The 23,268-nt window shown below is 36.9% G+C and overlaps 3 protein-coding genes and 1 non-coding gene across 6 annotated transcripts in view; 2 read left to right on the top strand and 2 right to left on the bottom strand.

The window, feature by feature from the left end:
• Positions 1 to 5,886, bottom strand: part of LOC126623518 (probable LRR receptor-like serine/threonine-protein kinase At3g47570) — a 31,680-nt gene extending 25,794 nt beyond the window's left edge. The window contains exons 1-6 of one of the 2 annotated variants that reach the window (XM_050292419.1): positions 5,313 to 5,886; positions 5,087 to 5,158; positions 4,613 to 4,684; positions 4,147 to 4,506; positions 1,559 to 3,568; positions 976 to 1,453 (exon numbers count right to left, since the gene is read on the bottom strand). In XM_050292419.1, the coding sequence (XP_050148376.1) occupies positions 1,059 to 1,453; positions 1,559 to 3,568; positions 4,147 to 4,506; positions 4,613 to 4,684; positions 5,087 to 5,158; positions 5,313 to 5,886 (3,483 nt within the window). In that variant the 3' untranslated portion in view covers positions 976 to 1,058. Of the gene's footprint in view, positions 1 to 975; positions 1,454 to 1,558; positions 3,569 to 4,146; positions 4,507 to 4,612; positions 4,685 to 5,086; positions 5,159 to 5,312 lie in introns of those variants that run through there. The other variant, XM_050292420.1, reaches the window with a different exon arrangement.
• A 1,324-nt stretch (positions 5,887 to 7,210) lies between these two features.
• On the bottom strand, positions 7,211 to 7,283 carry TRNAE-CUC (transfer RNA glutamic acid (anticodon CUC)). Its single transcript has one exon. It is a non-coding gene; the product is annotated as a tRNA-Glu (tRNA).
• A 6,099-nt stretch (positions 7,284 to 13,382) lies between these two features.
• On the top strand, positions 13,383 to 17,141 carry LOC126623027 (shaggy-related protein kinase eta-like). Its single transcript, XM_050291712.1, has 12 exons — positions 13,383 to 13,642; positions 14,112 to 14,201; positions 14,360 to 14,419; positions 14,506 to 14,778; positions 14,854 to 14,928; positions 15,056 to 15,112; positions 15,210 to 15,350; positions 15,456 to 15,506; positions 15,586 to 15,681; positions 15,910 to 15,993; positions 16,271 to 16,372; positions 16,541 to 17,141. The coding sequence occupies exons 1-12, from the start codon at positions 13,628 to 13,630 to the stop codon at positions 16,631 to 16,633; spliced, it is 1,137 nt and encodes a 378-aa protein (XP_050147669.1). The 5' UTR covers positions 13,383 to 13,627; the 3' UTR covers positions 16,634 to 17,141.
• Positions 17,142 to 17,290: 149 nt separating this feature from the next.
• Positions 17,291 to 21,874, top strand: LOC126623026 (probable LRR receptor-like serine/threonine-protein kinase At5g45780). Of its 2 annotated transcripts, none has more exons than XM_050291711.1 (11): positions 17,291 to 17,941; positions 18,055 to 18,187; positions 18,478 to 18,549; positions 19,004 to 19,147; positions 19,258 to 19,329; positions 19,420 to 19,479; positions 19,633 to 19,715; positions 19,800 to 19,940; positions 20,025 to 20,363; positions 20,715 to 21,106; positions 21,323 to 21,874. In XM_050291711.1, the coding sequence occupies exons 1-11, from the start codon at positions 17,827 to 17,829 to the stop codon at positions 21,641 to 21,643; spliced, it is 1,872 nt and encodes a 623-aa protein (XP_050147668.1). In that variant the 5' UTR covers positions 17,291 to 17,826; the 3' UTR covers positions 21,644 to 21,874. The 2 variants fall into 2 exon arrangements, with proteins under 2 accessions (XP_050147668.1, XP_050147667.1); XM_050291710.1 differs by having other exon boundaries at positions 19,794 to 19,940.
• Positions 21,875 to 23,268: the final 1,394 nt, after the last annotated feature.

Here is a 23,268-nt window from a genome sequence, read left to right as displayed (position 1 = left end):
CCAGGATCCTTTTCCCTTTGATATTCACGGTACTCTACCCAATTGCACTAAAAAATTCCGGTCGCAAAACCTGAGAAAAGTGAAAATAATAAAATAAAAGATTGTTTTAAAATTTTGGTGAATATCTAATATGAACACATATATGCATCAAATTCTCAAGCTCTATTGAACAACGAGATAATTATATTGCGGAAATAATTGAGTAATCCAAATTTGAGTTTGTGGAGGAGAGATCAAATGGAATTGATGATTGAAAGTCTATCAGCCCAAATGGTCATTTGGATTACTTGCGTCTAGTTTTATTCTTGTTTTTCTTTTGCGTGTATTTTCATAATTTTTTAGATTTGATTGTGTCAAAGGTGAAGATTTAAGAGTTTGGATGATGAGGTGGAATGGTTGATAGCGAAGGACGTTCAGCCGTGTGGCTTCGAAAGTTTATATATTTTCTGTTTTTCATTACTTATCGATTCATGTCTTACTTGATTATTGGCTAGAGTTTATTTATACAATTACATTCCTTCTACTAAACACCTACAAAAAATGGTTTGACTTTTTGAACAATTTCCTAACCCATCATTAAAAATATGAGAAATCAAATGTAGGTCTCGGTAAAAAGAAAAAAAAAAAAAAGTTAACATACCTCTCATCAAGATTTCCCCAAACGACGTTTTCTTCATTTATTGTTCGAAAGATTTGTGTCTATACATCAAGAATCAAAGTACAGTTGAGTCTTTAAGTGTTTGGAGGGAGTGAGTCGTAAATCTGAAGTGAGATTTGTGAGAATTTTGGCATGAAATGGTGGCCACTTTGCAAAAGGAATTGCAAGAACTACTGACCGATTTGGTGGTCAAGGTTTTTGAGGCCACTGTTGATATGGACTAAAATTGTGCATAGGCAAGTCCCTTGGAGATAATGATACAAGAACAATTTTGATTAATTCACAACAATTGTTCCATGAACAAAATACTCAACGAATACACCAAACTCATGTCCATTTAAAATTTACAGAAACGAAAACTAGTATGTTCTATTGGAGAGAATGATACAATTTATCCAACCTAGACAGGAAGCACTGGAAGATTTAACCGCACACCTCTGGCAGCGTTCTCCAGAATCTTCATCTTGATTTTCTTGAGTGTGGATACAGCTTCTAGCATGTTTATCCTCCCTTCCGGTGATTCGGCCGCACAAGCAAGGGATAATCTCATTATGGATGATAAACAATCATTACAGGTCTCAAAGTCATGATCTTCCTCATGCATCCCAAGCAAATTAGCATCCACAACTGTAGAAAATGAATCTGATAATAGTGAATTTGAAACCCATTGCTTTAAACTCATTTCCTCAACAAACATCTCATCTGTTGGTTTTCTTTTTGTAAATGTCTCCATGAGTACAATACCGAAACTGTACACGTCCCCTCTTGTCGAAACAATTCCTTCTGTTCCATACTCTGCAAAATTTTAAGGGAAAATAAATTGATATAAATTGATTTTTTTCTTAGTTAAGGACAAGATATACAAAATTGAAAAATAAACTAGCTGCAACAATACATCACCTGGTGCCATATATCCAATTGTGGCTAGGGTCATGGTATGGGTAACATAATCTCCTCCACCTAGCTTTGCAATGCCAAAATCAGCAACATGTGCAACCATATCTTCATCTAGGAGTATATTGCTTGGCTTCACGTCACAATGGACAACAGGTATTGAATAACCATGGTGTAGGTATTCCAATGCCAATGCAACATCTATCATTATGTTCAACCTCTGTAAGATATTCAAAGATGAGTTTTGAGAATACAACCACTTCTCGAGGCTCCCATTAGGCATGTAGTTTAGTATCATGGCTTTGAAATCAATTTGACTGCAACAGCTAATGATTTTGATAAGATTTCGGTGGCGAATATTGCTTAGCATTTCACATTCCCTTTCATAACTCTTGAAAGCCCCTTCCACCTGTAAATTGAAAACCTTTACTGCAACATGTATCCCATCTGAAAGTGTACCTCTATATACCGAACCAAAACCCCCAGCGCCAAGTAAGTTGCTTTCATGAAATCCATTTGTCGCCCTTACAAGTTCTAAGCGTGAAATGCTTCTCCAAAAAAATTCAGGTGACCAGGTAGTACTTGTTACAACTTGCACATTCTTTTTCCTACGTCGTATCAACATTAAAGCAATTGCCACTAGGATTATTGCTGAAATGAATCCTGGAATAATATATTTCAAGGTAGATGTACCAGCTTTCTTTGAATGTGGTTTGCGGTCTGTACGACTTTTGCAGAGTGGAACTTGCAAGCGGGGGACACCACAGAGTAAAGCATTTGAAACAAATGACTGGGCAGAGAAGTTTTGGAAAGGTCCACCTGTTGGAATTTCACCTTGCAGTCTGTTGGAAGACAAATTTAGATTCTTGAGATGAGAGAGTGCTTCTAGAGACTTTGGAATCACTCCGGAGAGATTGTTTTTGGATAAATCCAACTGTTCTAGGCTTGTCATCTTTCCAAGTGTAATGGGAATGGGGCCTTCTATACCATTAGTTGACAGTGAAAGTTTAAGCAAATTCTGAAGTTGGCCAATGCTACTTGGTAGAATACCAGATAAATTGTTGTTTGACAAATCAACAATTGTCACAACTTTCAATTTTCCAATATCTTCTGAGAGAGGTCCAAATAGAGAATTAAATGACAAGTTTAGGTACAAGATATCTGTCAGTTCCCACAAGGTAGATGGTATTGTGGAAGATAAGAAATTGGACTGCAAGGATAGAACTCTAAATCTTTTGGCTAAATTACCTAAGCAGGAAGGTATAGAACCAGAGAGTTGATTACCACCCAAAAGTAGTTCAGCCACATTGTCGAGTTGACAAAGTTCATATGGGATGTATCCTTGCAACTTGTTATCATTCAAATACAAACCTTGAAGCTTCCCTAATCTTCCCACAGAAGTTGGAATTGACCCACCGAATTCATTGTCTCCCAAGTCCAAGACTCTCAGGTTGCTTAAGTTTCCAATATCGCTTGGAATGTTACCCCTCAAGTTGCAATTGCTTATATCAAGATGTTCAAGCAATGTAGAGATACTTCCAAAGGAAACCGGAAGAGTGGTGTTTAATGGATTATTTGATAAATGGAATCCCCGAAGATTTGTGAGATTAGCAAAACAAGAAGGGATGTTTACTTCTGGAGTTGAAGTATCAATCGCCAAATTATTTGTGCCTAAGCTAAGATACTCAAGGGTTTTCAAGAGACAGAGCTTGGTTGGAATAAACCCATAAAATGAGTTCTTGGACATATCTAGACTTGTGAGCTTAGAACCATTGGACATAAAGTTGGGAAATGCTCCAGTGAGTTGATTGCCACCTACATAAAACATTTGTAGGTCTGGGACCCCAAGACCTATGTATGCAGGAAGGTTGCCTGAGAGTTGATTTTCAGGAAGAGAAATAGTTGTGATCTTGGACATATTGAATATTGTGGATGGGATGGGGCCATGGAGATTATTAACATGCAGTGACAATCTGTGTAAATTTTTAAGATGACCAATCTCATCTGGTATGGTACCTGCCGCAATGCATACTCTTAGATACTACAAATGACTACATATTTAAACTGGTATAATATAACAAAAGTTGTCTTTAAGACTATTAGTTAAAATGTCGCGATTATAGTATTAATCGATTCGCCAACTTCACCAAATCACTATAAAGAAAATATAAATAGAAAAGAATCCTTATTTGTAAAAAAATGAGGATGAAGAAGATGGATTATGGCCAGCATTGTAAGCCCCAATGTTTTTGTTTATACATATTCAGCTACAGAAAACATCTCAGATTTTGTATGTTCTATGAAATTTCTTTATGCAGAAGATGGGTACTCTCTATTTTCTTTTAACTCGGGATTCCTTCCGCTCTTTATGTTGAACATGATGATTTAAATTTCAAAAGAATTCTCTTTAATCGTATCCCCAGTTTACGAAAAGCATTTTTCCCTCTTTTTAACAACACAACAGCAAGGTGAGAGGGGCCTAAAATTAAGTACTTTAAAAATTATGAATCGTTCATAAGTAACTACCACCCCACATTTATTGAATCAAGAAATAATCATGATTGGAACAAAACAATATGTTACTTGGCAGGTACCTGTCAAGTTGTTGTAGCTAATGCCAATCCTTTCTAACTGGGTAGAGTTCCCGATGCTTTTTGGTATGCTTCCACTGAAGTTGTTATAGTCTAAAGAGAACTGGAGAAGCTCTTTGCATTGCCATAATTTGGATGGAAGTGGACCATCAAGTTTGTTGCGAGCCAAACTCAAGATCTGGATACTTGGAAGATGCTGACATAAATCGTCCGGAATGCTACCAGTCAAGTAGTTTGCTGTTAGAGCCAAAATTTTCAAAGAAGACATGTTGAAGACAGCCAAAGGAACAGGTCCTTTTAGGGCATTAGCCTGCACGTACAACTTCTCCACCTGATCTTTACTACCAATCAAGTTTGGAATTTCTGAAAAGTCATACATACGTGTTTAAGTCATCTGCTGGTCCTTATGATAAGGGTTACACATAAATTAGTTTTCTTAATGCAGTACTTCAACGACAAGATTTCCTACCTTCGAACATGTTAAAGTCAAGGTATATATTCTTCAGCATGGTTAAGTTCCCGATTTCTCTTGGTATTCTACCTGTTAATTGGATAAAACATGTGCATCTCAGCCCATAGTTAAAAAAATGGAAAACTAATGAAAAATGCTTGAAAACTTTGAGTTTTAACGATAATGACAACATAAAGGATAAAATGAATAGTGAGATTGACTTTTTACTGTAAAAGTATGGTTTTTCGTTAAAGTGAACATTACCGGAAGCTTTTCGTTAAAGTTCCCTAAAAGGTCGTACCCAGTGCACAAGGCTCCCGCTTTACGCAGGGTCTGGGAGAGGTGAATGTCGGCTAGCCTTACCCCCATTTATGGAGAGGCTGCTCCCGAGTCTCGAACCCGAGATCTACCGCTCATGGGCGAAGGCACTTGCCATTGCACCAAGTGCGACCTCTACAATCACTAGAAAGAGTTAAGCTGATTGAGTCACACCTGTGAAATCGTTGTCTCCAAGTGATATCTCCTTCAACATTTTTAACTTCCCGACATCTCTTGGTATGCTACCTATAAATTTAGGGAACACGTGATATATGTGCAGCGGAAAGAGAATAGGGCCGGGGAAAAGAAATTAAAATACCATATAAATCACAAGCATGGTGTTTAAACATAAGTAATGATCACCAAGAGTTCCAGATAGCTTTGTTTGATAAGTACATACCAGATAGCTGGTTGTTTCTTAGATCAAGTACTTGCAGTGCAGATAAGTTGAAGATGGCATTCGGTATGAAACCTGAAAATTGATTACCATACAAATCGAAGGTTTGAAGTTCAGATAAGAGCCCGAACCATGATGGAATTGTTCCTATAAAGTCGTTAAAGCTGAACCTAATCAACTTCAACCTCCGTAGACGAGACAATTCTGGTGGCAAGGTACCATGGAAACTGTTGTTTCTGAATTCCAGCTGAACAAGAAATGAGAGGTTGCCTAGGTGAGGAGGAATAGAGCCTCTGAGACCCATGTAAGACAGATTCACGGTTGTGACTCTAAGGTGGCTTACACCGCAAGTAATGCCAACCCAGTTGCAGATATTGGAATTCGTGGTAGACCAGTTGGTGGTCAATATGTTTCGGGGGTCACTAGTTATATGGGCTTTGAAAGCAAGAAGAGCAGCTTGGTCTGTGCTGATGTTGGTTTGTGCTGCTACTGTGCCTATTAATGAGTTCCGCAGATACATACAACAGCTCAGGACGAGCAACAACGCTATCGACAAGAGGGAACGAGTTCTCGCCATTGTCCTATACAGCAAACACTTTCTGAAAACCAAGAAGACATACGTGTCTGCAACTCGAAGTTTGTATATATTTTTCATATAGAAAACTTAAACTTATCCGATAAAGACTGCTAAAAACAAAATGATTGTTGACTAAAAGGAGCCTGATGTATCTTATAGATTTCAAATGCCGGGTGTCATTTTCAGCTGCATTTTTTGGATTTTATTGTGATCCTCAACTATTTCTTATGTTTTTTTATGACTCGGTTTACATTCTTGGCTGATTTGCATTGCTTTCATAATTTCTAATTTCAAGGGAAAAAATTTTAAGCATAAAAAACATGAGAAGTCAGAGGGTTAACTATTAGACAAAGACAATAATGTTGCGTGGAAGCGTCAATTATGAAATCAATAAACCAATATGAAAAACTATGACAAGTCAAACAATCCATGATTTATACTAATTTGGCATAGGGAAATTTTATTTAAACCCATGTAACTTATTTATACACTCAACTTACTCTTTGCACCAATTTGATTTTTAACTAAATTATTAATATCTCTTTAAACCCAAATTTAATACCTAATATACCCCCATAAACCCAATTTAATATGTGAATTTATTTTTACACCCAATTCAATAGGATGGCCTTTGCAGACCGCTGGGGGAGTTCTTGCTATTGCTGATGGTGTTTCTGGGTATGGAACTTATGTTGGCTTGCTTATCTACCCTATGACGTTTTACGATTCGAAAAAGAACAAGAAGTCCAGGGAAATTTGGTTTAAGAAACTCCAAGGAGTTGACACATAATTCATCTGTTGATTTCGGAAGTTCTGATCTTCTCATTTTTTTTTATTGGCAGTTGGGCTGAACAGGATGTGGATCCTTCATTGTTCCCCAAAGAAGTGATGGCCATCGTCTCAAATCTTGTGGGAGATGAGGATGTAGTTTCTCTCAAAACCAAGTACCACTTTCATTATTGTTAAGTAGATTTTCGAGCTTGTGTAAATTTCGTAGAGTTTAATTATAGTGTTTGGGTTTATTGATAAATTTGAGTTTTATTATTAATTTCATTTTGTACTTAATAGTAATTATGCAATAGGGTAAAATAGACAATTAACATTCAAAATTTTAAGTTGGATGTAAAAAAAGGTTGCATGGGTTTAAATAAAATTTCCCTTTGGCGTAAGCCTACGTCCAATTTGGAGACAACCAGAAAATTCCATTAATATCAAATTTGAATTTACAAATAGAATTTACTCTCAAATCTCAAAACTCTCTCACTCAAACAATCAACAACAACAACAATAACAAAGTCTTTTCCCATTAAGTAGGGTTAAGCGGTTCCGTTGCCGGGACTTGAACCCAGGTCTCTCGGTTGAGAGCCGAGTATCCTGACCAACTAGACTACAACGGAGGACCAAATCCCTTCTCACCCAAAAACCACAAAACGTAGGACCAATATCATTGACTCAGTGATTATCCACAAGGAGGATCATTTCTTCCTCTTTTCTTCCATAGAGCAGTCGGCCATTCTATCTCTCCCAAATCTGCAACTTTTAGTTGCTGCCTTATATTAAGGCCACTCCCCTGTCATTCAAATGGGAAAGAGAACAGGCCCAATAGGAATGAGCCACATATTCAACAGATACGTAGGTAGGGAAAAGGATGTTTGTCGGATTCTTTTTCTGAAGATCCTAGAAATCCCGTGATCATGATCGTTCATCGTAAATCGTGCAGTTAAAAATCATTTGAAAATTTAAAATTAAATATAAATAGTACCTAACGAAAACTAATCGCACAATGAACGATCACGATTACGAGAACCCTAAGATCCCCAGCGAGGATCCTTTTCCGGTATGTAGCTTACCTCTCAAAAATTCCCAATGAGAAATGTGGTTAGTGTAATTCAAGCACAAACTTCTTCGAACAATTTCAGCACTGCTTGAAAAGAATAAGGTTTTATTATTTGAGTTCGGACCCATTCAAGATTAAAAATTTGTTGATTACAATTTCTTGTAACGATGCCAAAAGAGAAACACCGTTTGATTAAGATTACGAGGAAACGTCATTTGCGGGGAATGGTGGTTTGTTTGGTTTTGTTACTGTAGCTGCACTTGGAAGAAATCCTAAGTTGCCTGTATATCCCTTTTGAAGAGAATGAAACTCGTAATTCAGTGGAATTTGGTGATGGCCATTTGATTTGGTGCTTGAAGTGTTTGAGGGGAATTTGGTCTAGGGTCAGTCAGTTATTAATTTGAGTTGAATTTAGTTTCGGGTGAGTTAGCGATTCTGTTTGGATTTAATTTGGTGGATATGAATTAGTTTTAAGAGAGCGTGGTTGTGTCTAGAATTTGGTACTAGAATGCCTACATACTTTCCTTATGAGAGATCAAACAACATGTAGTTTAGATTTGGGTATGTGTTTGGTTGTGGTTGTGATTGGGTTCGAATTTGGAACTAGATTTCCTACATACTCTCTTTGTGAGAGATCAAGCCACATGTAGTTCAGATTTGGATTTAGGTTTGGTTCTATTTGGTACTAGACTGCCTACGTACCAATTGTGGAATCAAACTAACGTAGTTCATTATTTAGAATTTGAGTGTAGTTTTGTGCTATTTAGGTTTGAAGCGGCTTTGTACCATCTTGACAGCAACATCTATCCCATCTGAAAATGTTCCTTAGTATGTTGAGCCAAAGCTCTCAATGCCAAGTAAGTAGTTTTCAGCCTTTCACTAGTTTTTGCTAAAAATTGAGTGTCTCTCTTAAACATGCTCTTGCACCAGTGGTCCAGTGGAGGCCATTTTTTCATCAAATGGGAGACGATTTCCTTTTATAGCCTTGGCGAAACAAGCATCCACAAAATACTGCAATCCCCACACCAAATCAACACTACTTCCTCCTGCAAGTTAACAACCTCGGACAAGCCGAGGTTGGCCCAATAAATGCCTCATGCTCACGGGCCACAAACACTCCAACCCTTCAACTTTACAGATCCCAGAAAATGCTGTACCCTCATGGGCATAACTGTTTCGAACACCCTCATGGGCAAAACTGTTTCTGTTCGAAACCATCACATCTCTTTGAGTATAGTCAAAGCCCAACATCCAGCCATCTCCCTATCGCGACACGTGATGCTTTAGGGACCGTGAGATTCATCCACCCTATACCCTACTGGCACTGCAGTGGGTTCCCCAGTTGCAGCAACAGCAGAGGCTGCAGAGTTCAGACGACGACGACCGACCAGGCTTCGACCACCGCTTCTAACTACACAGTTGCCATTTTATCCAGTTTTGACCAATAGTATAAATAAACACTGTTCCTCCACTGACCACCGACGCTACAGGTTATGGTAGTAACTATTAACCCACTTCTTCTCATATTTCTACGAAACTAATTCGAAATTGTTTGTCTTATTTTGCCAACACATTAAATAAATAGTTTTATATGAAACCACAATCATTACCATGATGAAAGTTATTGTTATAGTTTTGTAATAGCTTTTTTTTTTTTGTAATGTTTGTATATTTTTGTCACAGGTCGATAAAGTTTTGTTGAAATGTACGGGGTGGTGTTTTGAACTTGGATCCATACAATTGGTCATTCTATTAAAGTTGAAAGAGAGAATATTACAAAGAAAATTTACGTCGAATTTGAAATGTAATATAAGAATAAGAGAATGATATATAAGAGTTCATAAATCATACGCAAGACAGTTTAAGAGCATGCTCTTATAAAACAAAATAATCTATTGTCGTATTTCACTCAAGATAAATGTCTAAAAAATGAGAATTTTACCAAGAACAGGAATCAGATATCCACTAAAATGTAAAACATTCTTCATGAAATATGAATCTCATCTAGAATTGCTTGTTTAGAATCTTTTAATCACTTTTTATGTGACGACTCGTTCAAATTTCATATGAACAAAGAGATTGTTTGAGTGCTAAATTACTTTGAGTAAGTAGTCTGACTTATATCAACAGTTACATTTAGTAATTTATGATCAAATAAGTATACAAAACTAATGGCTTTTTAATATGAAAACACACATAAAGACCTACAAATTTTTCGATTAGAAGATGAGTATATAGGACGAAGACTCAAGGTAAAAGGGATAGAGGAAGACACAAAAAGACTTGAAAATAGATTTTAAGAAAAAATATAGAGTTCTTAGAGCTAACCCAAAATATGGCGCAAAATTGAAGAGAGTAACGCTGTATGATTCATGTAGTCAACTCCGCTTAGTAGCTAAGCTTTGATTATTGGTGTGGTGTTCTAACAAAAAAAAAAAAGATAAATGTTAAGGAGATTTTCTCAAAGTGTGCCTCCCTATAGTCTTTATGTCATCTTATATTTTTAGCATAATGTTTTATAATGTTAGTACAAATCCCTTTCACCTAATTTTTCTCATCAAACAATTTGGGCTTTTCAAATTTTATCAAACGGTTAAAAAGATGGGCTCATTTTAAAAGTTATAATAATTTTATCTGTTAGATCAAATTTCAAAGATCCAAATGTTTGATTAGTATAATTAGGTGAAAGGAATCCCATACGAATCATGCCGGTAACAGTTCCTAAAACTATTAGAAAATTATATTCAAATGTAATACTGGTCAAAACAGTGGTTCAGACAAAATGATTGGGCATGCCCTTTTCACACTTAGGCTAATGACTAGGCTACTAGTTGTAAAGAAAAATGTCCAGGGCTGTGAGATGAGCTGAAACAAAAGTGGAGTTTGTGTTTTCAAGGTGAATTCAAATAAATCATTTTTCTTTTTGTTCAACAGAAAGAAAGGAATTTCTATTAAAAAAAATTAATAAAAATGTTTTGAAAATTTTGAGTTTTAACAATAAAGATAAAATAAAAGGTAAAATAAATAGTACCAGGATTGACTTTATAGTATAAAAATGTGATTTTTCGTTAAAGTGAACAGTAACTGAGTTTTTCGTTAAAGTTCCCAAAATTAAACTTGGACTATGCATGATTGAAAAAACAAGCAATTTTCTTTTGATGAATCTAATCATTCTAATTTACATGCGAACCACAATTTTATTGTGCCCTTTTTAGGAGTTATTTGCATAAAAATGAAATAAAAATTACTCGTTGATTGTTATTATATAGTATTGATGCTCACAACCGTTTTAAAGTGATGTGTCGGTGAGTAAAAACTCAACCTATTATTTTATATAAGTAGCGGTCATTAAAATTCACCCATCATTTTAGTGGTGACAGCAGAAACTCACCCTATTTTATATACTTACTTATGAACCACAATTCCACTTGTATGTATAATTTTTTCTACGTAGTAATTGAATGAGTTATTTTTGCATATATATGTATATCTTCGATTTGGCAAGAAAGATGAACCCAATATGTTAAATATACGGTCTAGTACATTAAATGTAATGATACAATTAGTTAGAAACTTAAAAAAAAAAGAATTCAAAAAGTAGTGTTACACTTAGTTTACTAAGTTGTGTTCCTAATATACTTAAAATTCTCTCGAAGAGATGGAGCCAACCAATATACTAATGGTTCTATGCGTAATTAATTAAGATTAAGAAATATATTATATTAACCTTAAACCTTTTTCTTTCGGCTAATCAAGAAGTAAAGATTGTATGATTATGTAGTGCTTTAGTGGTGTTGAATTGGGATTATAGATAATAGTAGTGTGAAATTGTGAATAAGAAAATGCATAGGTTGATAGAATAATGGGTCAAAGAATAATAAAATATGGAGGTTTATGCAAATGGTCAATGCATCTCTTCATTCTTTGAACACTGCGAAAAAGACAATCTAACCTTCAAAAAATTATAGGATATATTGTTCATCTTTTCAACTTGTGAATCACTCTTCTCGTTTAATTATTCTTTCTTTTATATTTTATATTTTGTGTAAGTTTTGTATAAGTTATACCAATCAAACCATTAACTGCCTAATCCACATACCAGAGTTTATCAATGGTATATATGCAATTCAATTCAATTTCATAAACTCAAGAAATTTTTCAATGTATTGAGAACACTGTTTGATACATCAAATGTTATAATATAATTGGTCGAATTTTTTTTGTTATTTTAACTGATTATATTATTATAATTGGTGTACTAAAATATAACTCGACACACTGAAAAATCTGTCCAGAAACCCTACGTACCATTGATTTTTCTTTGGTGCATGCAACTGAGCACCAATACAGAATTTTTTTTTTCAATTTTAATATATAAACTACCTATTTACAAAACATTTTTTGGTTAATTAAAAGATAATTTGATCTTTCACCTCGAAATAAAATTATAAGCAGTAATATAATTTTGTTGTTTTTTTTAATCTCACTCACATGTCAGAAGATTATAACAATTCTATATGGAAACTCGGTTGCACTGAAGAAAAATCGACATACCATGTTGCCATCGGACCACAAGGGTTGCAAACACTAGGAGTGAGCAATCTTGTCAATTCTTATTGTCGGAACAAACATAAAATTAGCTACTTTGAAAAGTTTCATTGGATGAAGCCACAAACGTTTAAAACGTTGGACTAGCATGCGAACGTAGACATAATAATATTGCTAAAAAAATGTGTTTAATTAGGCCTCTGAATTCGAATTTTTCACTTTCTCTGCAGTATATTTAGTTTAAGATAGAATATCTCTTACCTTTGGCACATAAAGCTTGTGCTTCTGGTACTTTTTGACATGTCGATGTTTGGGAGTGTTTGCCCTCAATTTGTACGCATGGATGGTTCATATCATTCGATTGGATTAGCTGTTTACCACAACAGTCAAAACTTACATATATAACAAATTAACAAATAATTAATGGGGAATTGTTAGTATAATTCTTACCGTTTATTTGTTTGTTTGTTTTGATATAAAAAAAAATAAAAATAAGCAAGGAAAACACGTTCACAAATCTCTAATGGCGCGGGAGAAAACTCACATGTAGTTGTTGTTTACATAGGTAGGTACATGTAACGGAATATCCAAGTGTATTTTATTAGAGAAAAAGTCACCGTAACTAATTATCTAATCACGTGATAAAAGATAAAAACAATAATCATAACGTACAATTTTATTATTTAAGTTTTGCAACGATGAGTGAATATAACAAAGTATACTAATTGTATACATCCGTTAATACTAACGGCATGAAATAACAATCATTTCGTAACATGTATACTAATTGTGTACGTCTGTTAATATAACCGAAGTATCTAAAGTTTCTTCGACGTGGTTGAAGAGGATAAACTCATCGTTTATTTAGTCATATGATAAGAGAAAAGACGTAAACCATAAAAATATGAGATTAAAAATTGAAAAAGGAAATTGCATAATTGCTGGGTGAGGAAATTTGGAAAGGTGAAAGAAAGACAAAGGTGGTGAGAAATCGGGCAATTGCCGACGTCGGCGGACGACAGAAAGAAAAAGGCGGGGCAAAGTCGTAATTGGAGGCAAAGACTAGACCAGAGGGCCCACTCCGTTGGGTAGAGGGAGAGAGAGAGGAGAGAGAGAAGAAGCAAAAACTGAAAGAAGAGCTGGAATCACATGGGGGTTGTTGTTCGTCTAATTCCTTTTGGCTACACCAGACACCTCTAATTCCTCTCCCCTCTTCCTCTTCCTCTTCTCTCTCAGCCACCTCCACCTCCACCGCCATGGATTTCTCCTCCTTCTTCCCGTTAGAATATACAGTCTGATCATCTCTCTCCTCTTCCTGTTTCCCTCTTTCTCTCTCCTCTGCCTTCTTCTCTGAGCATGGCTGACGATAAGGTACTCTCACTCCTTCATTACTTTCTCAATATTTTGTTTTTGTTTGGTTGCGAAGGGAGGAAACTTTCTCGGCTGAGCAGCAGTTCTGTTTCTTTTTCTCTGATCTGGATTTTGGTATGAGCAAGGGTTCTTCAAATTCTAGGGGTTTTTTGTGTTACTTCCGGTTTTAGCTCAGATCACTCTGAGATAAATCAACTGGGTTTGATTAAAGTCTGAAGCTTTTGTATAATTTGGGTTAGATTTGCATTTATTTAATCAGCATCACAATTGCCTGCCGATCTGTGAAAAAGGGGAAAATTTTTGTCGATGATTTTGGTGAATTTTCAGGGATTCTGTTTCGTGAAGTTTTCGGGGTATTTTTCGTGATCTGCGGTCGTGTTTTGTGTGTTTCTGGTGGTTCTAATCCGTGAATTTCTTATGTTTTGTGGCCAATTTGTTTACTTCAAAGTCTGAACTTTGTGCTGTGCAGGAAATTTCAGCTCCCGTCGTGGACGGTAGCGATCCGACCGGTCACATCATATCCACAACCATTGGAGGCAAAAATGGAGAACCAAAGCAGGTTATTATTCTTTGAATTTGCCCTGTTACCTGTGTTTCGTTAAAGTTTGCCTCTTGATTGTTATTCCAATTTTGGAGATCTATATGTTTTTATAGCTGATCGGGTTTGTTTCCTGTCTTCGGAAGTTGATTTGTTTTGGTATAATGCTTCTTTTGCAGACCATTAGTTACATGGCGGAGCGCGTTGTGGGAACTGGGTCATTTGGAATTGTTTTCCAGGTATGTCACAATATCATCTTTGTAGGTATTGCGTCCGGGTACCAGTTTATTTGTCATGTCAGGAGCTGATAATTCTTTTCTCTCAGGCAAAATGCTTGGAAAGCGGCGAGACAGTGGCTATAAAGAAGGTGTTGCAGGACAGAAGATATAAGAACCGGGAACTTCAATTGATGCGTGTGATGGACCATCCGAATGTGGTTTCTTTGAAGCACTGTTTCTTTTCCACCACCAGTAAAAATGAACTCTTTCTCAATCTGGTTATGGAATATGTCCCGGAGACTATGGACCGCGTTTTGAAGCATTACAGCAATGCAAACCAGAGAATGCCACTGCTCTATGTCAAACTTTACATGTACCAGGTAATATATAATGCATCTTTCGTATGTTGACTTGTTTTATATTCTTCGTGGCACTAATTTGGCGAGGCATTCCAGATTTTCAGAGGGCTGGCCTACATACACAGCGTTCCCGGAGTTTGCCATAGGGATCTGAAGCCTCATAATCTTCTGGTATTCTATTCACTTTTTCTCTTACGTAGCAATATATATGGTTTAATTGAGATACAGTCTCATACATGCTTGCGTATACCCATGTATATAGTTCTGATTTTCTAAAGTTGCTCTCGGCTTCCAACAGGTTGATCCTCTTACGCACCAAGTTAAGCTTTGTGATTTTGGAAGTGCAAAAGTGCTGGTATGTTGACTAATTCTTCAGGCTTTAAATATTTTTGGTATTTCAGTCTCTATATGTAGGGTTTAGTTCACTTATAGTAAATTTTCTTTGTGTGCAGGTGAAAGGTGAAGCAAACATATCATACATATGTTCACGTTTCTATCGGGCTCCAGAACTTATATTCGGTGCCACGGATTATACAACTTCAATCGATATCTGGTCAGCCGGTTGTGTCCTAGCAGAGCTTCTACTGGGCCAGGTTAGTAGCTCTTTATTACACTCGATGGCATTAGTTGATTGTGTTTGCCTTAGTGATTTTGTTCCAACTACATATGTACTCATATATACTCAAACTGTTTTGCAGCCATTGTTCCCTGGAGAAAATGCAGTGGACCAGCTTGTGGAGATCATCAAGGTGAGTAGTGAAAGTGATCAATGCGTAAATTACATAATTCTTATAATAGCGCGTCATCATCTGACACTATGTCTTGCAGGTTCTTGGCACGCCAACACGTGAAGAAATTCGTTGTATGAATCCAAATTATACGGATTTTAGGTTCCCACAGATAAAAGCTCACCCTTGGCACAAGGTATTTGGTCTGCTTCCTTCCATTACTGCACTGATCACATTAATGTAGAGGAACATCCTCGTCTATTGGCTTTAAGAGATAATCTGTTGGGGACTTGAGGCATTTTTTTGTAGAAGGTTGCATTATAAGCATATTTTATCTTGCTTTTGTTAAATCCATTCTGATGTTTAATAAAAAAAGATACTTGGTACTAGATTTATAAATTTCCATTTTGTTTCCTTGATTTAGGTTTTCCACAAACGGATGCCTCCAGAGGCAATTGATCTGGCTTCCCGACTGCTGCAATACTCACCAAGCCTTCGCTGCACAGCTGTAAGTTCATTTCATTTAATTGCATATGGTTGTCATTGTGTATTGTTTCAGGATTCATTTTTGTTTTATAGTCGCATATGAATACTCCATCTGTGTTTGTTTTTACTCTTTCGTGTGATTCTCAATACTCATGAGTTCAGTTTTGGTCACTACTGAAAAATGAATTTTCTGGTTCAAAGCTTTTATCTTTCGTGTCTTGTTTTACATGTGAAGTTGTCCTGTTTTCATCTCTGTTTTGTGGCTCTCCTGTTTGACTAGTACTTTTTTGTCTTTGCAGCTAGAAGCATGTGCACATTCATTCTTTGATGACCTTCGTGAGCCCAATGCTCGTCTTCCAAACGGACGCCCATTTCCACCTCTCTTTAATTTCAAGCAGGAGGTATGTTATTTTTTCCCTCATCTTCAAAAAAAAAAAACAAAAGAAAAATCTTCATGTTTTCGGGTTATGGAGCCTGAGCATGCCTGTCCAAGAAAAAAAGAAGCATGAATACACTTCAGGGTCTTTATTATCATTTACCTAAATACAATTACGTAATCCTCCTTGCAGCTGTCCGGCGCCACCCCAGAGCTTGTCAATAGGTTGATACCTGACCATGTGAAACGGCAGATGGGTCTGAACTTGCATCCGGCTGGCACATAAATGTGGATAAGTTAATATGTTCCGTTGATGTGTGACACAAAGGTTTTACTGTCTTTGTGGGTAAATCACCACGGATTGAAGGCTGACTATTGTCATTTTGTTGCTCTACCAAGAAGAGTACGCAAACTGCGGCGGGATGGATGGCTTCATGTAATGTGCTATCGTTTCTACGATTTCCTCCCTTTTCCCGAAATTCCTTTTTGTTCCTGTACATGTTTGATAGTTAAAAGATATTCGGAGATGGACCGGACTGGTAAGAAAGCTGGTAGAAGAGGAAAAGCTAGGAAACTGGAAAATTGTATTTATATAGCTAGGAAAGAGGGCTCTCCTAATAGAGAAAGTTGTTGGTTGCTGCCGGATGGGTTTCCTCTGCTTTAATGTTGTTTCGTATTTAAGTCCTGCGGTGGTTTGTGGTGGCTCGCTGACTTGAATTTCCGGACAAATATTGTTACTTCCGCTGCTGTTTGTGCAAACTTTTTAAGTGTAATGCGTTGTCTCGTTATATGTATGGCTCCGTCTCCTCTCCCACCCCCAACTTTCCTATTGGTTTATGCGTCGCATTTCCGATAGGAATGCTCCCTTTGATTGACTTTCTGCAGAGGTATCATCAGATTATAATTTACGAAATGAACAATTTGGTTACCACTGAAGTGGCCAGGGAGTAGCAGTTTGAGGCTTTGAGCATTCCCCAAATAAACATTGAAGTAGCAAGTGACGAATTTATCTTGAATATATAATTAAAGTTCAAATTTGGTAATTAATATTTTGAAAAGAAATGAAAAACAGAGTGGTAAAGAGTAAAAGACAAAGAAGTATACAAATCCAACGGTCAGAAAACAATCAGATTTAGAAAAAAAATCCTAAAGCCAACCACAGAGAAGCCCTCAGCCATCTCAACTTGGCAGACAACCTCTGTCGCTTCCTAAATCTCGAGTTTCCCTCCCCTCCTGGTCTTACGATCCTAAACCAAACTTTATCTTTTTCCTTTTTTTAATCATTTCACTCGCAACGGTTTTCGAGGTAAGCAGTAAGCAGAGATTCCAAACCGAGAAGAGACTAAAGAAAAGAAGAAAGAGAAAAGCAGAAGTTGGTGGTAGTGGTGGTGGAGCTCAAATTCTATCAACTAATCTTTCAATCTCTGCATTTTGCACTAGTAAAAAGTTGCTTTTGTCTTCTCTCTTTTCCTGTTAAAAATGGAAAACAACTGTGTAAAAAAGCTGCTTTTTGGCTTCTGCTTCTTCTGTTTGTGTGTGCCATTGGCTACTGCTTCTGACAGCCTTCTCTCTCCCAAAGGTGTCAACTTTGAAGGTACGACCTCTCGAGATTCAAAACCCAAGTTCCATTTTTTCGATTTGCTGAGTTACTTGAATTTTAATGGTGAAATTGTATGTGTGATGTTCTTGTTTTTGGTGGGGTTTTAGTGGCGGCATTGATGTCGGTGAAGAGAGATATGAAGGATGAGTTGCCTGTGATGGCCGGTTGGGATATAAACTCCGTTGATCCTTGCACTTGGAACATGGTTGGTTGCTCCACTGAGGGCTTTGTAATCTCCCTGTGAGTGTCCCTGTAATTCTCCATTGTGTATTGGTTTCTGTTTGTTTCTCGAGAAAGTACTCTGGGAAAATATTGGTGCAAAGCATTGGATGGTGCATTGCGTTTGTGTTATTCGGAAATCAATGAAACAAGAAAGAAACAAAGAACGTTTCTTTTGTGAGCATCTGTTGAAACGAGAGTGTTTTCTACAGTCTGTTTCCATTGAAAGCTATGAATTATCTTATTAGTAGCTGTAGCATGCATTTGTGGCTAAACTCGAAAATGGGGTTTAATGTTATTACTTTTGCCAGTGCAATGGTCAGCACGAATTTATCTGGGATGCTCTCGCCGAGTATTGGGAACTTGAGTCACCTTCAAACACTGTAAGCCACTCCAACTGTATTCTCTATTGTGAGACAATTTGATTTGTATTCAATCATGTGGCAAGCACTTCTTCATTGTGTCATTCAGTACACAGTAATGCTGAAAAATGAAGTTATGGGGTGTGTCCAGCGAAAAATCCACGAATTATTTCAAGCAGGGGAAGTAGATAATTGCCTTGGTGCGAGTTTGCACTTCTGTGAATTAACATGAGTAGAATACAATCAATTCGTTCAATCACGCGTCATTTGGAATGAGATAATCACAAGTGTGTAAGGAGGCCTTGTTGTAGGATATTTTGGCGAACTTTATTCTGAATCTTGTTGATTGCTAATGTGAAAATGAAGTAGCGTAACCATCCCGTGAACCTTGAAGTGCATTCCTAACCTGGGAAATCAAAAGTTAAGTTCTTGTGGTTTATGACTTGTGAACTTTCTATGATTTCTATGATTGCAGGTTGTTACAAAACAATCAGTTATCTGGTCCAATCCCGGCTGAGATAGGGTGGCTTTCAGAGCTTCAAACTCTTGACCTCTCGGGTAACCAGTTTTCTGGAGACATTCCGAGCTCTTTGGGGCTTTTGACTCATCTAAGTTACTTGTGAGTAGGGTTCAAAATTGATCGTATACTAATATTTCGATTGCTTCTAGCTACATGTTTGCTAGTGATATGTATTTGTATCTGAAACCTTTCCATGCCAAGCATTTCAGGAGGCTGAATAGAAATAAGTTGAGTGGTCATATTCCAAAACTTGTTGCCGATCTCGCAGGTCTTTCATTCTTGTATGTGTTCCTCTCATTTCTAACTGTGTATTCTTATTTCTGTATTGATTAGAGCAACTCTAATATTTGTTTCCCAACAATCTTACACAGAGATTTATCGTTTAACAATCTTAGTGGTCCTACACCAAAAATACAGGCAAAAGGCTACAGGTGAGACCATCAGCATAAATATTGTTTGAGAGAGGGAAATAAAAGTTCTTTAAAAAAAAATGAATGAGGGTGGGATGGTAATAAAAATTCAATCAGTATGAGGTTTGTTTGAACACCTTAACTTCAGCTAAGAATTTACTTGTTTTACTGCAGTGTTACAGGCAATAACTTTCTTTGCAATCCTTCATCACCAGACTCGGCACAAATCTGCATCGGTGTCTCCAAACCTATAAACGGTAATTCAACCTCTCAAATTGTTTTTTATTTTACTGTTCCTTGGATATGGTTTCATGCTCATGAATATTTACCTGTAGGGACAGGTTCACCACAGAAAGTCAGCAGTCACCACCGATGGGTGCTTTCTGTTGCTCTAGGCATTAGTTGTACATTTGTCATTTCCATAATGCTGCTTGTTTTTTGGGTGCATTGGTTCAGATCTCGTCATCTCTTTACATCTTATGGTACTTCCTGATGTACACTGACTTATTTTATCGAGCACAATATATGGCGGACATATCATGACATTCTCTGGTTCATATTTGCAGTGCAGCAAGATTATGAATTTGATATTAGTCAATTGAAGAGGTTCTCCTATCGAGAATTGCAAATTGCTACCGGCAATTTCAGTTCCAAAAACATCCTAGGGCAAGGTGGATATGGAGTCGTTTATAAAGGATGTCTTCCAAATAGGACAATGATAGCAGTTAAGAGACTGAGAGATCCAAATTTCACCGGAGAAGTGCAGTTTCAAACTGAAGTTGAAATGATTGGCTTGGCTTTGCATAGAAACCTTTTACGTTTATATGGATTTTGTATGACTCCAAACGAGAGGTTGCTTATTTATCCTTTTATGCCAAATGGAAGTGTTGCTGACCGCTTGAGAGGTTCGTCTACATTTTGCTGCGTGCATCTCTCTCTCTCTCTCTCTCTCTCTCTCATAAAATCATTACGTTGCTTTACTATTTTGGTGTTTAATTGCAGAATACTGATGCATGCTATGTCTCTACTTTCTTTCTATTAAAGAAAATCTCTATCCAATTGTTAATCTTCGTGAGGAATATCAATCACATTTCTATACTTTGACTAGTAAGGCATTCTATATGTTTTTCTCGGTTCAAGCAGTTTAACAGTTGTTCATGTCACATTCATCTTGTTAACTTTGAAAGTATATCTAAGTAGCTGATCCGTTTTACATCTTTGTTAGTTGCTCCTTATGATTTGATTCTTACCAACAGAGACTGGTCAAGAAAAACCATCATTGGATTGGAACAGAAGACTCTGTATCGCCCTTGGGGCAGCCCGTGGACTTCTATACTTGCATGAACAGTGTAATCCAAAAATTATTCACAGGGATGTCAAAGCTGCGAATATTTTACTTGACGAAAGTTATGAAGCTGTGGTTGGGGATTTTGGTCTTGCCAAGCTTTTAGATCGGAGGGAATCACATGTCACTACTGCAGTGCGGGGCACTGTAGGACACATAGCCCCGGAGTATCTCTCAACTGGACAGTCTTCCGAAAAAACTGATGTTTTTGGATTCGGCATACTGCTTCTGGAACTCGTAACCGGCCAAAAGGCATTAGATGCTGGAAATGGTCAAGTTCAGAAGGGAATGATTCTTGATTTGGTAAGTAATAATTTCACATGTTTTTTTCGTGTTGTTTTATCTCATGTAAAATTGTCGGTCTCATTCCTCGTGGGATTGGTTCTCGGTATATAACTCATCCTTATGAAACTTCTAAGCCACATAAAATTGGATTTATTTTTTCAGATTACCTATTTTTGCACTGTTCTTTTGGTTTCGTGTCTTTCCAAATATTTCACGGGTTGTTGAATTTTGCAGGTTAGAACCCTACATGAGGAGAAAAGGCTTGAAGTGTTAGTAGACCGAGATCTTAAAGGATGTTTTGATGCAATCGAACTGGAACAATGTGTCGAGTTAGCTCTTCAGTGCACTCAATCAAGCCCCATCCTCCGACCAAAGATGTCAGACGTCTTGAAGATTTTGGAAGGCCTTGTTGGGCAATCAGGACATACAGAGGTGTCACAAGGCGGAACCAACCTCTTTGAGGCCAGGGCTCATGATTTCTCCAGGACTTGTAGTGATGTGCGTCAAGAGTCGTCTTTCATCATTGAAGCCATGGAACTTTCAGGACCTCGGTGACAAGAAAATATCGAGTTGTAGATTTAAAGTGCAACTGTAAATGCAGACGTGGATTAGGTCAGGTCGCCAGGGCCGTCATTCCACCCTCTCGCAGCTAAGTTCAAAAGGAAAGTGCAACTGTAAATGAATCTTACATTTTGTTGTTGGGATAGAGTTGCTAATTTCCCTTAGAGTTCTTTCCTAATCAAACTAACATGATTACTTACAAATGAGAACTGGAATTAATCTTAATTTTCTGCGTTTATTAAAACATCGGTACTAGAATCATTTCAATTCTTAAACTTTCCATGTGATTATTATTTAACAGATATAGAACGGGAAAACGTGCGGATTCCACCTTCAACTCCATAATTCAATGCCTGAAATTTTAAGAATACGATCAAGTAGAGAAGACTAGTCCTATTCTTTCTTTCCATTTCGTGATTAAAATGGTGGCACAAACAGACAGTAGACAGCACATTCAAGTGAGAAAGAACAACGCGGTTCAAGAGTCGAGAAGACTCATAAAGACATTTCAGTCTTTCTCTGCCCACAAGTTTGACTTCCACACTAGCACATTAGCAGCGGTTTCAAACCCGAGACGTCTAGTTTTTAGTTTTAAGGAAATCTCGTAATTCGTCATTTACCACTGGACCACCAACTCGTGGTTCCTTGCTTTCTTTATCATGTTCATAGTCTTTTTCTTAATTAGGGTATACATGTGTCCGATTTACACAGGTCCCATAATCCACTTGTATAATTTTCATGGCCTACGACCGAGACTAGGATTCTCTCCCCTCCTATTTCCATCCCCTTCCATTCCCTCCTCTCACATTATCTATTTTATCTTTCTCTTTCTATATAAAATTAATATAAGATGTTGATGAGACTTAACCGTGACCGTTCAAATAAGAGGGAAGAAAAAGGGAGGGAAAAAAAGAGAGGAAAAAATCCTACTCCCTAGGACCGAGGTGAACATATACCCGGTGTACCATTATCTTCCACAGTATGTACCTTGAATTTGCTGGGATTTGAACTGTATCTACACTCACGAGCCACTCGTGAGTATTCTAAACTGTTAACGCACGGTCACGTGGGCAAATTAAACACATATAACAATGTGTTATTGTTTCGTTAGTGTTGCAGACATAAATAAGTTAAAATTAAATAGTTGAAATAGAGAAAGACTTACATAAAATGAGTTTTATCGCTACGTGATGTCTCTTGTTTAATAATGCATTGTCATGTACAATTATTATTTTTTACATTACAATGTATTATTGAATCAAAATATCACACAACGATGAACTGGTTTCATGTAAGGTGTGAGATAATATATTTTTGGTACATACGAAGTTGATTGAGTCATCTCTGCAATTATTGCAGGGGCCTTGTGTATCTTAATCAGATAATGTCCCTTTAGGAACTATTAATATTATTTCATTCATTTTCTTTCTTCAAACGAGAATATATAAAATATTATGAGCTAAAATTGTTTGTTTAAACGATTAGAATCTACGTATGCACTTAAACTAAAAACAAAGAAAAAAAACCAAAATTTCAAATCCACCACATTTCTTTTCTTTCAAATTCCTCCATCCAACTGGGTTTCTTTATTGCTATCAGGACAAAAGAATGTAATTATA

This window comes from Malus sylvestris, chromosome 5, assembly GCF_916048215.2.
Source record: "Malus sylvestris chromosome 5, drMalSylv7.2, whole genome shotgun sequence".
NCBI lineage: Eukaryota > Viridiplantae > Streptophyta > Magnoliopsida > Rosales > Rosaceae > Malus > Malus sylvestris.
This window is presented reverse-complemented; position numbering and strand designations above follow the sequence as displayed.